The sequence below is a fragment of the Aquarana catesbeiana genome, linkage group LG05, assembly GCF_042186555.1.
Source record: "Aquarana catesbeiana isolate 2022-GZ linkage group LG05, ASM4218655v1, whole genome shotgun sequence".
Lineage (NCBI taxonomy): Eukaryota > Metazoa > Chordata > Amphibia > Anura > Ranidae > Aquarana > Aquarana catesbeiana.
Window position 1 is genome coordinate 588,943,675 of NC_133328.1, and position 18,530 is coordinate 588,962,204.

The following is an 18,530-nucleotide window of genomic DNA, read 5'->3' on the forward strand; positions in this document are numbered from 1 at the left end:
AGGAGCTATACAAGATTTTAACGAAGATGAAGCAGCAGACAAGGTAAGTGCTAATGTCAGCTACTGTAATCGTTAATAAAAATCCAGAGTTTAATAACATTTTAACCTTAAAAATTAGCAGAGAACCACTTTAAGGTCTGGCAACAAGCTTTAATTATCTCCAACAATGACTGGCCTGTACCCTCAACTCCAGGATGACCTCTCCTTTCTCAGAATCAAGAATCCAGAGCCAAATATGAATTCTTCTTGCTACGTACTTTTGGGATTTTACGCCACCTCTAATTAGCTTTACTGTGCGCTAAAAGCCTGCAATCTCATTAGCAAACTTTATAAGCTAAAGCCAGCAACTGCAATGGCTTTCAAGAAGCTTTAGATGCCTAGAAGCAGGGAGGGATGACTTGCATTATATAAAACTTTGCCCTTCCAGGACTTAAAAAGTGACACCACTTAAGGTCATTAAAATCACTTTTTACAGTCAGCAAGCTACTCTTCAGTAATATAACCTGTGCATCATAACAGGCATATATCTGATAAAGCAGCACTACAATCCAAATGTTTCACATATTACCAAGCACAAAATGTCCTGCTACGAAATGTAATTTTAAGGCCTCACGCACACTAATATTTTGGTCATTGCATGTCAAATCCTGGTGTTTTCGGACCCCCGGGAGACTAAGGTTCAGCGTCCAGTCCTGGAGCCAGCAGCAGCCTGTCAAAATCCATGACCGGCTGAAATATGCAGCGGCTAGACGCTGTACCTAGTGGTATTCATTTTTAGGGACGTATGTCTGGAATGCAGGCAAAGGACATTTGATCTGCTAATGATTGGCAGCTTAGCCCACCACTGAGTCTTACAGGAGAAGCACTTCCAAGCACAAGAATTAATGAGACGCCGTGCACATGTAAGGAGATTTAAAAAAAAAAAAAAAAAAAAAAAGGGATCCTGGGAGAGGAAGAACCATTGTCCGTACATTATGAAGAGCGTGTGCATACTGACTGACAGGTTGAAGTTGTGGGGAGCATTGCACTTATATAGGGTGAGGGACTATTTTTTTTTTTTTTTTTTTTTCTTTAAAACAAAGGAAAAGAAAGAACCAAGCAAACATTTAGAACCTGAGAGTTTATTACTATAAGTAACAAAATACATCTGATCTATTCCTATCTACTATTTGCAAAAAAATGTATGTAGTTCTGCTTTAACCCTTGTGCCTGCTCATGAATATCTGGTAAAAAAGTGGTTGTAAATCTCAGACCTAAGATATGAACAAAGCATATCCCTCTATAGTGTGTACTTGTCCCAATCCAGAGCACTAAGTGTCATCTATGTCTGCTGTATAGTTCCTCTGTCATCAGCAGGAATCGCTTCTGACAAGTTTTCCTGACACCAAGATAAAAACGGTGACGGGAGGGAGCTCCAGCTGATTGACAGCCTCAGTTCTGTTCTTGTGTGGTGTATGTGAGATAGGAATCAGGTGGGTATAAATTACTTCACCAGGTAAGCAAAACTGTAGGCAGAGTTTACACCTATGCAAATTGGATGGGATTTCTTCCCATCCAATTCGCTTAACAGGAGAATGTGACTGGCTCTCTATGGAGCCGATTCACATATCTCTGTTGCGGCTGCGGAGCGCACTGCACTGAAACACTCTGCGTCTTTGGCTCAGTTTGAGGGCCGAATTCAGGCATAGATTCTGCCCTGATCTGTCCCTGAAACGGAGAACAGGGACGCAAAGCGTTCTTGTGCGATCCGCAGCCGGTTCCAGTGTGAACCGAGCCTGACTCTAGGAAGAATGCACTGGGGGGGTTGAAAGGATTGATGGGCAAACATTCATTAAATATTAGCTAATTTAATGTAGCAGTCTTGATACATTTCAAACTAGGCTGTCACATCAAACACAGATCACATAATAGCCAACCTAAGGCTAACTTCACACAAGCGTTGAATTTTAACAGCCTTTTTACATGTATTAACGCACCCATAGCATTAATGCACATTTTGCATATACTGCACAAGGCAGTTAGGTTGTATCACACGACATTCAATCAACACCTTTTTCTTTTACAATACTAAAAAGGAAAATAATCACTTTAGATGCTTTGCAACCATACCTTAAAACACACTGTAAATGTCACAGGTGTGCTTGCAGTGCTTTTCAATAGAGGAGAATAGGGGCGGTTGCAAAGCATCAACTCCCGACAACCTTTGCCATGTGTACACCTCCATTTTTAACAATAGTGAGCGGTGTTGACAGGTCACATTTTTACTGTCAACTGCCTATTAGCAACACCTGTGTGAATGAGATAAATATATTCCATTGCATTCCCACAAGCACACTTTTTACAAGTCTGTGTTCCCATCTTTGTGTGATAAAGAAGCTGGATTCCAATTAAACCCCCAATTTGACCCTGGATTTAGCTTAGGGGTCCCACTCAGGCTACCAAAGTCCTGTGAGGTGGTTGTCTCTGTTTATTGAGGGTGCAGCCTGGGGATGAGTCTGTCCTGACTGAAAGAACACAAAGGAGATGAAGAGAAATGTCCCGACAGCCGCACATCTCACCCAGTCATATGGTTGGCATATAAAAGAAGCCTCAGCTCACTCCATCAAGGCCCCGCCCCCAAAATTTTTCACCCCGCCCTCAGGGCTGATTATTATACAGTCTTTATATAGCGCCAACAGTTTGCGAAGCGCTTTACAACATGAGGGCAGACAGTACAGTTACAATACAATAAAGGAGGAATCAGAGGGCCCTGCTCGTTAAAGTTTACATTTTATTAGGGAGGGTCAACTGATACAAAAAAAGGTAATTGTGGGGGATTATCTGATGGAGAAAATAAAAGTAGTCGTTAGGTGTGGGCAGAATAGGCTTCTCTCAAGAGAAGGGTTTTCAGGGATCGTTTAAAAGCAAACAGAGTAGGAGATAATCGGACAGATTGGGGTAGGGAGTTCCATAGGATAGGAAAGGTATGTGAAAAGTCCTGGAGGCAAGCATGGGAGGAGGTGACGAGGGAACTAGAGAGGAGGAGGTCTTGGGATGAACGAAGGGAACAAGGAGTTGGTATTTTGAGACTAGGTTAGTGATGTAGCCGGGGGCTGAGTTGTGGATGACTTTGTAAGTAGTTTTTAGAATTTTGAATTTAATTTGTTGATAAGTGGAAGCCAATGGAGGGACTGACAGAGGAGTAGCAGACGCTGAGCGGTTGGTAAGGTGGATGAATATGGCAGCAGCATTTATGACAGACTGAAGGGGGAATAGCCTATGTAAAAGTAAGCCAATGAGAAGGGAGTTGCAGTAGTTGAGGCGGGAGAGGACCAGGGAGTGAACTAGGAGCTTTGTGATGACATTGGTTAGGAAGGGGCATATTCTAGAGATGTTGCAAAGGTTGAGGCTGCAAATGGACATGGGGCTGAAAGGATAGATCAGAGGCCAGGATTACACATAGAACCTTGGCATGTGGGGACGGGCTGACGGTAGTGCTACTGATCTCGACAGAAATCAGGGGAAGGGGCAGAAAAATCATGAGCTCAGTTTTGGATAGATTTAGTTTGAGGAAGTGGTGCGACATCCAGACGGATATGTCAGTTAGTAAATTAGTGATACATGAGACTGAAGGAAAAAGCTGAGGGGTAGAGAGAAAAATTTGGGTGTTGTTAGCATGGTATATGGTATTGGTTTTAGGAAAATAGTTTCTGTGGCGTGTTGAGCGCGGACATCAGACTAAAGGGGATCAAGAAGGTTATTCTCGGTGATGTGCCAAGACCAGATGTTCGAGGAGTTATGATAAAAAAGGGGAGCCAGAAGATATAGCATAGGCTGGTAAGATTGGTGGGGTCTAATAAGGGCTTTTTAAGTATGGGGGTGACTAACGCATGTTTTAGAGAGTTGGGGAAGAGAAGGAGAGATTGAGGATGCCTAATCATGGAGGTCCTTCATACTTAAGCCCCAGGGTGGGGCCAAACATTGAGGGTGGGGCCTTGGAGTGAGCCGAGACTTCTTTTCTCTCCTAACCATTTCTCTTCATCTCCTCTCTAAACTCCCATTTTGAAGTAAAGAATATGCCTACAATATTAGAACTCATTCATGAACAAGTGGACAGCATAAATCCTCCTCTCTCTAGTTATAAGACAGATGACGGCAGTTCCACTCTATACAGTAAGAATTAATCTATCAAGTGGGGAAAAAGAAAAAAAAAAAAACCAAGCTTGAGCAATGCACAATATAAGCCAGCCTGATGTTCATAAAATTAATGCTGCAGGGTTAAAACCATGAAAGCCAGACAATCTCCTGTAACCTTTAATAACCGTTACCAAAGAAATACAAACATTTGGAGTTAATTACACAGAAGGGACAATTTCCTCATCCTGATTAACTGCAAACTATAAAGAGTTCTTGTAGACAATTACTGGAACGATCAGCAGTTTAAAGTGTTGGAGATACAGGTGGAACATGCTTAGGATTTAAAAGCCGCAGCCTGACATTTCACTTTATCAAAGGCTCTGAATTACAGAGCTGAACAGCATACATGAGGTGACTCTGGGATGTATCGCTGAATCGTGTTCTGCACACTTCTAAACAAGACCGACATCAGGAAGGAGCAGCACTCACACAGAATACAGGCCACGCTTGCCCAGATCAAATGCTATGCGAATTAAATGAATCATGAATTAAAGCACAAGGCGATCTTTTAGCTAGATATTAATTCCCGAGCAATAAGACTAAGGAGCACAAGGGTGATTATAATGCCTGGAAAGTGGTAGAACTACAGTTCACATTTACATTATAGTCAGTGGCCCTGTTGGGGGAATTTTCCTAATTTCTGCAGCTGGAACAAAGCTTATAAAAGGCGTTTAATTTCCAGTAAAATAAAGAATTATAACCTGTCAGGTTACCATCACTGTCTTGTCCAGGTGACAATGGCAAGGGCAAGAAATGGTTAAAATCTCCCCAAAGGGGTTAAGAACAGCAGTAAGAGAAAAACAAAGAAAAAACAAAGAAAGAAATTTGGCCGCCCCATTCTGGGCATATTGAGGATGTGTGGAAAGCCCCCCCCCCCCCCCCCCCACTCATTTCCAGGTATGGGGAAACATGTGACCTCCTCCCATGATACAGTTCTAATGCCTAGCGGCTACCCTGCAAGGCAGCTCCCTATAGACCTCAGGGCTAGGGCTGTCCCTGAGGTTGTAGGTGCTTGGGAGAGCTCAAAGAAGCTTATGCACAAGTATTGGACCGGCGCCTCCCAGCCCTTTAAGGAATTTCAGATTTTGATGATGGGTTTATGATCAGGTGACCACCATGATTGACGGTCACATGATCAGAAAGCTGCTGATCTCAAAAAAACGATCAGGAGCTTTTCTTTAGCTGACAGTAATTGTGCCAGGAGTACACAGGGTACACGCTCTCGGCACAGATGCAGCTGCTAATTGGTACACAAATATGCACCCTCTTTGTGCCAAAGCCCACCCACCAAGCGACCACAATTTTGAATACTGTTGGCGCCTAGGGATTAAAGGAAAGATGTAAATTAAGAATGGAGGCCAGAGTTTCAAGCTCCATGTTCATCTAAAGTAGGATGAAAAGTTCAGCCGAGTGCAAATCATGGTGGACAAAAATAATAGTACTTTGTTTAAAAGATTACAGCTAAGTATTTTTGTTGTAAACTTTGAGGATGAATTACTCCACAGTGCCTGTGGCAACAGATGTGCAATGAGGACTTATTGGTAATGCTTGTCAAGTACACGTGAATATTGGAATGTCCAGAGCCTGGCCAGATAACCATTTTTTTTTCCTTTAAGTTTAGGATAGAGTAGGGAAGGCTTGGATCCCCATCTGTTTTGTACTTCTACCTGCATTAATCCGTTCCTGCCCAGATAATGTCCCACCTACCAGTTCCCAATCATGGTTACAGATGACTAAGAGCCAACTGACAGCTCGGTTACTAAGCTAGGAGCGCATTCTCAGCACAGAAACCTCAGCTGTCTATAAAATGCATTACGTGCAGCATGTGGGCCTTACAGCCCACCCTTCCTGCCGCTGCACATATGTATTAAAGAGGAACTTCAGTCTACTCACATAATTGGTAATAAAAACATCTTTGACATTCTGAAGCTTCCCTCCAACCACTTTGCATATTATTTTATTTACAGTGGGGACGGAAAGTATTCAGACCCCCTTACATTTTTCACTCTTTGTTATATTGCAGCCATTTGCTAAAATCATTTAAGTTCATTTTTTTTCCTCATTAATGTACACACAGCACCCCATATTGACAGAAACACACAGAATTACTGACATTTTGCAGATTTATTAAAAAAGAAAAACTGAAATATCACATGGTTTTAAGTATTCAGACCCTTTGCTGTGACACTCATATTTAACTCAGGTGCTGTCCATTTCTTCTGATCATCCTTGAGATGGTTCTACACCTTCATTTGAGTCCAGCTGTGTTTGATTATACCGATTGGACTTGATTAGGAAAGCCACACACCTGTCTATATAAGACCTTACAGCTCACAGTGCATGTCAGAGCAAATGAGAATCATGAGGTCAAAAGGAACTGCCTGAAGAGCTCAGAGACAGAATTGTGGCAAGGCACAGATCTGGCCAAGGTTACCAAAAAAAATTTCTGCTGCACTTAAGGTTCCTAAGAGCACAGTGGCCTCCATAATCCTTAAATGGAAGAGGTCTGGGACGACTAGAACCCTTCCTAGAGCTGGCCGTCTGGCCAAACTGAGCTATCGGGGGAGAAAAGCCTTGGTGAGAGAGATAAAGAAGAACCCAAAGATCACTGTGGCTGAGCTTCAGAGATGCAGTCGGGAGATGGGAGAAAGTTGTAGAAAGTCAACCATCACTGGAGCCCTCCACCAGACGGGACTTTATGGCAGAGTGGCCCGACGGAAGCCTCCTCCTCAGTGCAAGACACATGAAAGCCCTCATGGAGTTTGCTAAAAAAACACCTGAAGGATTCCAAGATGGTGAGAAATAAGATTTTTTGGTCTGATGAGACCAAGATAGAACTTTTTTTCGCCTTAATTCTAAGCGGTACGTGTGGAGAAAACCAGGCACTGCTCATCACCTGTCCAATACAGTCCCAACAGTGAAGCATGGTGGTGGCAGCATCATGCTGTGGGGGTGTTTTTCAGCTGCAGGTTGCAATCGAGGGAAAGATGAATGCGGCCAAGTACAGGGATATCCTGGACGAAAACCTTCTCCAGAGTGCTCAGGACCTCAGACTGGGCCGAAGGTTTACCTTCCAACAAGACAATGACCCTAAGCACACAGCTAAAATAATGAAGGAGTGGCTTCACAACAACTCCGCGACCTTGAATGGCCCAGCCAGAGCCCTGACTTAAACCCAATTGAGCATCTCTGGAGAGACATAAAAATTACTGTACACCAATGTTTACCATCCAACCTGACAGAACTGGAGAGGATCTGCAAGGAGGAATGGCAGAGGATTCCCAAATCCAGGTGTGAAAAACTTGTTGCATCTTTCCCAAAAAGACTCATGGCTGTATTAGCTCAAAAGGGTGCTTCTACTAAATACTGAGCAAAGGGTCTGAATACTTAGGACCATGTGATATTTCAGTTTTTCTTTTTTAATAAATATGCAAAAAAGTCAACAATTCTGTGTTTTTCTGTCAATATGATGTGCTGTGTGTACATTAATGAGGAAAAAAAATGAACTTCAATGATTTTAGCAAATGGCTGCAATATAACAAAGAGTGAAAAATTTAAGGGGGCCTGAATATATTCCGTCCCCACTGTACATACATAAAACACACATACTGTATCCAATTGAGGGAGGAGACAGTTGTCTTATGGTCATCAACTTTACGGCACATTCAGGACCCTACCAATGTGCTGCTGGTAAAAGTTCTCAGGCATAACAGTATTGTTTACAACCATATTTCACCATTTGAGTACATTAGAGGTGAGAGCTGACCACGGGTAGTGCTTATTTCTGACTCCAATGCAGGAGGTCAATAAAGAGTCCTTTACATACCTAGTAGACTGCATCTGCCTCGTTGTTTCAGGATCTTCAAACATCTTTACAATGGGTTCTGTTTCAGCCTGCAGCTGTTTCAGCTGTGCAACAACTGTGGTTCTCTTCTCTTTGAGAGCTGCACAAAATCAGCAAACATAAAAGATGTTACAAATAATGGAAAATGGTAATACTTGCTAAATACTACAATTATGTACATTATAAACAAACAAACAAAAAAAAAAATACAAAAACCAGCAAAATTTCTGTAGGATTCTTACCCACGGTATAAAGAAAAAAATGCTGAGCAAAGTAGAGTGAAAGCCAGATTGACAAATCTGATTTGGCACAGGTAAACCAAGACCGCCACATCTCCAGGGAACTAACAATATCTTTTTATTGAATCAAAATAATCTGAGTTTCTCAAATCATTGGTTCCCCTTGGTTATTCCTTTAAGTTTATGGAAAGCTAAAGCACGAGTCTGTGCACTGTTTGGAGGTTTCTGTTTTTGCCGAGGAGTACGTTAATTTAACAGTGGAGACTCCGGCAGCGACGATTCAGCACTTGAAATTAAAAGGACTGTATGTTGGGCCACGGTGACACAGGGATATTACAGCATACGAGGGCCATGTTTATTCGCATAAGGATGCACAGGTGTTCATGCATCTCCCCCCGCAGGTAGTCCCATTCATATCAACTGAGACACAGCCGCTGCTCCTAGTTCAACATCCGTGTGGGTGCAAAACCCTGAAAGCACACTGTGTTTGGGGACACACACCTGCACCCACACAGATGTCAAATTGGGAGCAGCGGCAGTGTACCAGTTGATATGAATGGGACTACCTGAAGGGGAATGCCTGAACACCTGTGCATCCCCTTTGAGGTAAAGGTGGCCCCTCGCACAGGTGTATGCTATAGTACACCCATGTGAACGAGGCCATTGCTTGATCATATGATAGAGATGCCGCTCTGTCTGATTTTTTTTTTATTCTACAATACAAACTCAAACAGTGCAAAAGCATTGAAAACACTGACAATTTTACAGATTAGGGGAATGAAGTACAAGAGTTACATCATTAGTGAATATTCAATGGACAAAAAAAAAAAAAAATGGCGGACCCGGAGGAAGAGGGGAACAATATGGCACCAGCAGGGCTAGAGTGCAAAAGAAGAGCTTGGCCCACAACGCTGGAGGAGAGCAACCAAAACAAAATGTGCATATGCTAAACATATAGGAGAATGTATGCCTCAAAATGCTTAGGTCTCTACCAGATACCATCATCCTTTTAATAGTGATGTTGTTATAGCCAAGGGTTACCCCCTACTGAACCCGCAGCATAGGAAAAAAAAAAAAATTAGACTCTCTCGGTACCCAAAAAGTAGCACAAATTATGTAATAAAATAAAAACCTTAATTTATCCTATTCTGAGGGTTCAATAGGGGTAACCCTTGCCTTACTAACATTCTATACTATGCTATGCATAGTAACACATTATGGCAAATGCCGACCTCCTCTACCTGACTTTAATTCAACTTTAATGTAAACTATGCCATTCCTCTTTCTATACCAACTAAGAATTCAGAGGTTGCTATAAAAGCTCCTCATTGCTCCCTTCCATGTCACAGATCCCTGGCATTCCCTAGACAGAGACGCTGTAAATCAACTTTACTTACTTTCATTTTTTTCTTCATCTCAGTTTATCATTTTGTCTGGAATCTATATTCTATAGGACTGCCTTCCTAATTTTATCATGGGGGGACTAGGGTTATAGGAGGGATGGGTAAGGGTGGGTCAACTCCCATGGTGGGTTGCAGGCATACACTTATGTTTTGATAATATTACTTCCATTTTTTCAATAAAACTGCTTTGTAGCCTTAAGGAGGTACCTGCTTTATCCTTGTGGTGTTTATTTATTTTTTTACATGAGGCAGAAAAGCCTGTTCCCCATAAGCACTCCGAAGACAAGGACCCTTGCTATCTGTGTGAAAGCATTGGTCTCTGTGCAGAGTTCTAACACCCCCCCGCGCCAAGTCAGACCTACAGGTCTGCAACCAGCAAAGCTTACACTCCCCTACTGATTGGACACTGAATCAGCAGGTACATGACAAACCTCTACAGAAAGATCTCCAATTCCACACAGAGAGCAATTGTCCTCCTCAGCAGTGTGCTGGCGGGGGAGGGGCTTTTCTATTCAAATTAAAATAAAGGCTGTGAACACCTTTTGTTTTGATACACCTAAAATGAACTGAATATTCAATTGGGCTTTCAAATTCTCCCCCTTGGATTAGGACTGCGTGTTACCTCAGCATAACTTACCAAAAGGAATCTCCTTGTCTGGATACAAGTTCTTATACACATCCATTGCAAAGTCCACCATGTTGGTGTCACTGAGCAAGTCCAACTTGCCCATAAGGAGTTCTTTCTCATTGTAAATCTGCAAAGACAAAGCAAAATATGTAGGTGATGCAAAAGACAGATGGCAGTCACTAAAGGAGAAAACACAGGATTTTCATTTTGTTTAAATCAACAAGGATATGACTTCCAGAGGCATACTGCATTGTTCAATGACATGTGACAACACCTGAAAATAAACCAGCACTGAGAAGAATATGAATGAAGGCTATCATTGCTAACCATCTTCTTAAAATGCTCGTCGTCTGGCTGCCACTCACATCAACACTGAGTTACTGGACTGAAGAAAGTATGTAGCAAGTGGAGTCAGAAATACTGATCAGCATTCAGGGTCAGCGACTTACAAAACACTAAATCTATAAGATAAGCATAACATGCAAGCAACTAGTATTTTCATAAGGATAGGTCCACACTGGTAGACTTTCTCTAGCAGTACAGATTTTAAGGTAGAACTCCAGTTTTGTTGGAAGGGAAAACACAAAGTCCGCTCCATAACACCTCCTCACCCCAGCCAGCAGACCATAAAACCACAACACAGTCCCGGAGTGAGCATCCATCATAATGCTCACAATGGCAAGTGCTCATTGGTCAGTACAATCATGTGACTGTGTTGTAAAATGAGAAACGTATCTGAAGCTCTTTCTTCCAGTAAGGTGTCCTGGATGAAGAGCTTCTCAATGTGGACATGTGACCGCCCTGACCAAGGAGCACTTGTCACCGTGTGCATTATAATGAATACTCCATCCAGGGCTGTGTATTGTGCTGTACGGACCACTACACCAGTGTATACTGACTGCTATGTGCAGGGAGGTCTGGAGGGGTGGTCAGGATATTTGGTGTTTGTTCACCTTTTCATTAAAAAAGTGAAGGTCCCTATAAAGGCTTTATTCACACTTGTCCATCATGTGGACATGCAGAGCGCCTTTCATTCTTAAAGCGGTTGTATACCCTCAAGAAAAAAAAAAAAACCCTGTAAGGCAAAGGCAAAATGAGCTAGTATACACTGTATACTAGCTCATTATGAAATACTTACCTTAGAACGAGGTCCCCGTATCGCAGGCCTGTCCATGCCGAGGGAGCTGACAGTTTACCCTCAGTGTGTCCTCCGGGTTCGCGGCTCCAGCGGTGTGAGTGGCCGGAGCCGCGATGACGTCACTCCAACGCATGCGCGGGAATCCTCTTCCCGGCAATGTCCGGCAGCGTCTGCCGGACCTTTACCCGGGCATTCACAGCGCATGTGCCGCTGAAGTCAGCATGCAAAGTGAATATCTCCTAAACCGTACCGTCCTCGCCTTTCCGGTGTTGTAGGGGGGACGCGCCACTCGGGAGCCGGTGCATGTGCCTGACGGCCACAATTGCTCGCCACAGAGCAGGAACGTGGATCTGTGTGTGTAAACACACAGATTCACGTCCTGTCAGGGGAGAAGAGACAGATCGTGTGTTCCTAGTATATAGGAACACTGATCAGACTCCTTCCCTAGTCAGTCCCATCCCCCCACAGTTAGAATCACTCCCTAGGTAACACAGTTAACCCCTTGATCGCCCCCTGTTAACCCCTTCCCTGTCAGTGACATTTACACAATAATCAGTGCATATTTATAGCACCGATCACTGTAAAATTTGTCAACGGTCCCAAAAAAAGTGTCAAAAATGTCCGATCTGTCTGCCGCAATGTCGTACTCCCGACAAAAATAGCAGAATGCCCCCATTACTAGTAAAAAAAAAAAATATATATATAATAAAAACGCCATAAATCAATAACCCATTTTGTAGGAGCTATAACATTTGCACAATCCAATCAATATATACTTATTGCGATTTTTTTTTACCAAAAATATGTAGAAGAATACATTTCGGCCTAAACTGAGGAAAAAAACTGTGTTTGTTTTTTTTTTTAAATTGGGATATTTATTATAGCAAAAAATAGTGTTTTTTTTTCAAAATTATCGGTCTTTTTTTGTTAATAGCGCAAAAAATAAAAACTACAGAGGTGATCAGATACCAACAAATGAAAGCTCTATTTGTGGGGGGAAAAAAAATTATCAAATTCTGGTACAACGTCGCACGTACAGCGCTAAAAGCTCTAAATTGGCCTGGGCAGGAAGGGGGTGAAAATGCCCGGTATTGAAGTGGTTAAAGAGAAACTGAAGTTCCACTGTAAGAAAGAGCGAGCAGGCAAGCTTTGATTGCACAAGGAACATGCAATGTCTCTTCTGCAATAAACCGCCTCGCTGTCTTCTTTGGCACTGTAAACTGCGCTTACAGTGCTGTGCCTGTGTCCTGTTGATTTGTGCCCTCCGTCGAAAAGTGGCCGCGCGTGCGCAGAACGGAAGGGCATTCCAGCTGATTTTCCGATCAGCTGGCATGACGTCACCGAAGCGCATGCGCACATCGTAGGAGGCTTTTTTCGTCGGGAGATACCATTTCACGGGCACAATTGAATGCTATGCAAACAGCAGAGGGACACCGTATTTTTTCATATTGTGCCTCGCTGTTGTGGGGCAGGTTTACAGTGTGCTCAAGGTCCGGTTTTGTGTGTTTAACGGCGGGTTGCAACACAGACAAAACCCGCCCTTTAATGGTGAGGCTCAATCTGACAACTACGGTGTCCCTCCGCTCTTTGCGTAGCTTTCAATTTCAAAAGCCTCCTACGACGTAGGCATTCGCTACCGTGACGTCACGCCATCTGATTGGGAAATCAGCTGGAGTGCCCTTCCGTTTTGCGCATGCACTTTTCAATGGAGGGCACAAATCGACAGAACACGGGGACAACTGGCTCCTGTGTATGTGCAGGAGTGATGTCATCCTGTGCCAATAGAGAGGCCTGAAGACCAACACTCAGAAGATGAAGATATGAGATTGTTGTATGGGGGAGGATTCACCCTTTAGTTCTGCTTTATTGGCAGACCATATGCGGCAAGCAAGGCGTGTGGTCCTGTACATGAAAAACCCACAATTGAAAAAAAAATATATATTAATAATGTGCAAAGTGATTCCTGAGCTTCCTGGTGGTGTGAAGGACAACCCACTGAAAGTAATGGGATGCTCTATGTGAGAAGCACAACAACCCACATCACAGTATGATGGGGGCTATTGCCTTGAGAATATTGGACAAATCATTTTTTTTTATGCATGCTAATCTCATATTGAAAATTAATAGGTTGCTAGAGTTATGAAAATTCTCGTTAGATGATGTAATGTATTCTTTCGTTTGTTTAGAAAGAAACACAAGATCTCCCTCTTTCCCTCTCATAGAACGGCAATCTGACTTGTTTACATAGGCAGACCGCTGTTCTGCCTCTCTACAAATGTTCCCGGTGTACATTGCTTCTGCTGGACCCGCTGATTGGCTCCCCGTGTCCGATCCTAGCGGGAGCAAATCGCCGACGGTACGCGCGCCACAGTCCTTGTGCACTAAATCAGGTACGTGGTTTTGTACAGCCGGGCCGCGGTAAATATGCGGTAGGTGGTACGGAAGCAGTAAAAAAAAAATTAAAAATACTGCATTTCACTATATAAGCTCAGATTTCGCATAGACTTTAAAGGCAGAAGTGGAACTTCAGCTTTAAGCACTCCTCACCCCCTTACATGCCACATTTGGCATGTCATTTTTTTTGGGGGGGGGGGGGGGGGGGGGGGTTTTAGTGGGACTTCCTGTCCCGCTTCCTCTTCTCGGCCACCAGATATCTTCTGGGACACGTCACAGGTCCCAGAAGATTGCCTGGCCAATAGCTGAGCGCAGCCCGACTCGTGCATGCGCAGTGCACGCCCAGCTGTGAAGCCGTAGGCTGTCACGGCCAGGTGCCCACAGTTGCTATGGTGGAGAGGAGGGTGAGAGGAGCGAAGGCTTCGGGTGTCCGCATTGCTGGACCGTGGGACAGGTGAGTGTCTTTATTAAAAGTCACCAGCTACACTTTTTGTAGCTGCTGACTTTTAATAAACTAAAAAAAAAAAAAAAAAAAAAAAAAAAACGGGTGGAGCTCCACTTTAAGATCCTCTTGCTCACCTACAAGGCCGTTCATGGCTTGGCACACCATTATTTGTCTGAACTTTTTTTTTAAAATTACTACCCCCCTCCCCCGTAACCTCCGCTCCTCAAATTCTGTTTGTCCCCCCTACTCACCTACACTCTATGGCTGACAGAGCCTTCTCCTGCTATGTGCCAAAACTCCAGAATTCACTTCCAAAGAACATCAGAGAATCATCTTCTCTAAACTCATTCAAATCAAATCTAAAAACGTTTTTCTTTAGACAAGCTTTCACTTAAATTGTCCCTTTTTCCTTCACGTTATGCTGTGTATTTCTTGTGTCTTCCTTGTAAAGTGCTTTGAGAAGCCGCATTTAAAGGCGCTATATAAAATAGAGATTATTAGTTTACTGGTAAAAATTAGTGTGAAATGCAAGAGACTCCGGTGGGTGTAAAAAAGATGTTCGCTTGCCGCAGGCGAGATTGGGTGTACCAAGATGGCCGCAACAGAACATCACTTCGGTTGCTCTTTCTGATAGAACACCGGCTGCACCGTTGGATTGTTTTTCGGGTGAGTGCAAGGGTGGAGGGATGTGTGCGTGGTTGGGGGGGGGGGGGGGTGTCCCCTGCTGGCGCTTCTGAAAGCGATCCATTGGCTCCTGAGCTGCTCAGAACGCTATCATGAGAAGAAAAAAAAAAACACAATAGCGGGGATATGGAAAATCATTTCAGACAGAACACCAATAAACTACTTCAAAGCTGCAACCTGTGTGTATATATACGTGTTGCGGTTGGCAAGTGGTTAAAGCAGAGATCCACCAAAAAAATGGAACTTCCGCTTTAAGTGATGGTAGGGCTAGGGGGAAAAAAGAAAAAAATCGATTTAAATCTTGAATCAAGTTGAGAGGTCAAATCGATTCAAAATTTAGATTTTTTTTTTTGGACACCGCGCCAGTCCTCAGGAGCAGGAGTTTTTAGGCGAAGCCGCGGCGTGTCAAAAAAAACTTGGATTTGAATCGTTAATGGAGTTTAAGAAAAATCGCAGATTTTTTTTTTTTTTTTTTTAGAAAATCCCCCAGCCCTAAGTGATGGTGACCCCCCTGACATTCCACATTTGGCATGTTTTTTTTTTGGGGGGGGGGGGGGGGGGGGCAGATACTCTTTTTCAGAAGGTCCCAGCTCCCACTTCCTCCCAGCGCACCGCAAGGGAGATCTCCTCTCCCCCCTCTTGGCAATCATCTGGGACACGTCACAGGTCTCAGATGATTGCCTGGCCAGTCACGGCTCGCGCATGCGAAGCCACAGCCGGGCGCCCACAGTTACAGTGCCAGCGCCGCAGAGAGGAGGGGAGCGAGGCTTCCTTCCCCCACATGGCTGGACCCCGGGACGGGTAAGTGTCCGATTATTAAAAGTCAGCAGCTGCAGTATTTGTAGCTGCTAATTTTTTTTTTTTTTTTTTTTAGCAGAACTCCGCTTTAACATGGCGGTAATCTGCGCTGGCGATGGACGGGGTGATCACATCCTTCAGTGATGACGCTGAGCTCCCGCGGTACAAGATCTCCAACATGGTGCTATCAGGGGGGCGGGGGGGGACGACAAGCCCACTGAATGCGATGCGGAGGGCCGCAATACCTGCAGCTGCTGTGCGTTTATTCTGCAAAAATGGGGCGAGACGGCGTCCCCTCACCCACTGTGGATTCACCTCTAAAAATCAAAACGCTTTTCAGAGGAGCGGAGAGTTTAGCCGCACACCCAGCCTGATGGTCCTCTGGAGACTCAGCACAGGACACACACCATGAGATGATAGGCCTGCACAATGACCTGTCTGTGGTGCCATAACCGCCTCTGTACAGCACTGCTCCCAGCCAATCACAGGACCCCAATAATGATAAACCCCCCGGCTGTACTCCTCTCCAGGGCCCAACATGGCGCCGCTTCTCATCCATACGGGAGACTCAGCCTGCAGGCCGCGGCCTCCCTCCCCTCCTCTCCATATATCCCCCTATCCCTCTCCTATCACTCACCTCTTTCACCGAAAGGAATTCGAGCAGCGGGAAGACCAGGTGCCGGTCCAGAAAGTGAGCGATCCTGGTGGTGAGATCGTAGTCCGCCATGGTGGCCGCCGGCGGCGTGAAGGGAAGAGGGATTCAAAGGCGGTAAAACTTTATTACACTGACACTGTAGAAGCCAGCGTGCGGAGGGAAGAACAAAACAGGCGTGGCTAAGCGATCGCCGCTAGAGGGGGCGTGGGAGTCATTAGCGAGCACTAGAGGATAAACCCCTTAGACACTAAGTGTCTTACTACCCTCCGGGAGCCATATTGGAGTCACATCACTCAGACTCGGCAAGAGTGTTAGATCCCACTGATGAGGAATCCTTATTTATACACATTTATGTATTGATACACATTTATTTATTTATACACATTTATTTATTGATACACATTTATTTATTTATACACATTTATTTATTGATACACATTTATTTATTTATACACATTTATTTATTGATACACATTGAAGTGTACATATTGACAAAACAATTATTTTTTAATTATATTGTGTAAAGGAAATTTGTAAGTTCTGTATATAATTGTATTGTATTTTGTATGTATTGCACACTGCCCTCACTGTGCACACAGCACTAATAATGTTTTCATTACATGTTTGAATACTTCAGAGTCCTGATTAGAATTAGTCTGCCTATGTTACGCCAATTGTTACCATAAACGTACAATTGTAATATTAATGTGATACCTACGTAATCATGTGTATAAAAACCTTCAATTTCGTCATAATAAAGCAGAACAGTTATTTGGAAAGATGCTGAGCGTATCTTTGTGTCTGTTCAATTACTGCAGTAGTTATTATTAATTTGGAACCACTAATCAATATGAGGATAGGAGTTGCCTATCTATAAAATCCCATGTCAATTGTATAGAATATATAGGAATTAACCACTTAAAGAGGAAGTAAACCCTGATGGGTTTTACTTCCTCTTTGTCTCCCTACAAAGGTAAAGCATAATGGGCTACTATTCAGCGCATAGTAGCCCATTATGTGTCACTTACCTGAAGCCGGAGCATCCAATGTCACCGCTGTCCCCTCTTCCACGAAGCATCCATCTTCCTTCCAGGTATCGCGGCTCCGGCGCTGTGATGTCACTCCCGCGTATGCGCGCAGGAGCCGCCAGTCACGGCACGATCTTCTTTAGAAACGGTACGCTCGCCATTTCTAAAGGAGTCTAAAGTGTGCCTGCGGCACATGCGCCGTTGACATCGGCAATCCCCTTTTTTGTAAATATCTCCTAAACCGTGGAGGTTTGGGAGATATTTTGAGCACCTACAGGTAAGCCTTAATCTAGGCTTACCTGTAGGTAAAAGTGGTTGTAACAGGTTTACAACCACTTTAAGCACTTTAGCCCCGGAAGGATTTGCCCCCTTCCTGACCAGAGCACTTTTTACAATTTGGCACTGCGCTGCTTTAACTGGTACTTGCGCGGTCATGCAATGTTGTACCAAAACGAAATTTACGTCCTTTTTTTTCCCCACAAATAGAGATTTCTTTTAGTGGTATTTGATCACCTCTGACATTTTTATTTTTTGCAATATATAAACAAAAAAAGACCAAACATTTGGGAAAAAAAATACATAAACTTAATTTTAGTCATACATTTAGGCCAAAAAGCATTCAGACACATGTCTTGGGTTAAAAAAAATGTCAATAATATTTACTGGTTTGCGGAAAAGTTATAGCGTTTACAAACTAGGGTACATTTTCTGGAATTTACACAGCTTTTAGTTTATGGCTGCCTACCTCATTTCTTGAGGTACTAAAATGGCAGGGCAGTACAAAACCCCCCTCCCAAATGACCCCATTTTGGAAAGTTGACACCCCAAGGAAATTGCTGAGAGTCATGTTGAGCCCATTGAATACTTCATTTTTTTGTCCCAAGTGATTGAAAAAATGACAAAAAAATAAAATTTACACAAACTTGTCACTAAATGATATATTGCTCAAACATGCCATGGTTATATGTGAAATTACACCCCAAAATACATTCTGCTGCTTCTCCTGAGTACGGGGATACCACATGTGTGGGACTTTTTGGCAGTTTAGCCGCGTACAGGACCCCGAAAACCAATCACCGCCTTCAAACTTTCTAAGGG

The 18,530-nt window shown here is 43.6% G+C and overlaps 1 protein-coding gene across 1 annotated transcript in view; it reads right to left on the minus strand.

Moving 5' to 3' along the window:
* EIF3E (eukaryotic translation initiation factor 3 subunit E) overlaps positions 1 to 16,544 on the minus strand; it is a 73,545-nt gene extending 57,001 nt beyond the window's left edge. Inside the window, exons 1-3 of the mRNA XM_073632152.1 lie at positions 16,387 to 16,544; positions 10,300 to 10,417; positions 8,003 to 8,120 (exon numbers count right to left, since the gene is read on the minus strand). Coding sequence (XP_073488253.1) covers positions 8,003 to 8,120; positions 10,300 to 10,417; positions 16,387 to 16,476 — 326 coding nt within the window. The 5' untranslated portion in view covers positions 16,477 to 16,544. The remainder of the gene's footprint in view (positions 1 to 8,002; positions 8,121 to 10,299; positions 10,418 to 16,386) is intronic.
* Positions 16,545 to 18,530: the final 1,986 nt, after the last annotated feature.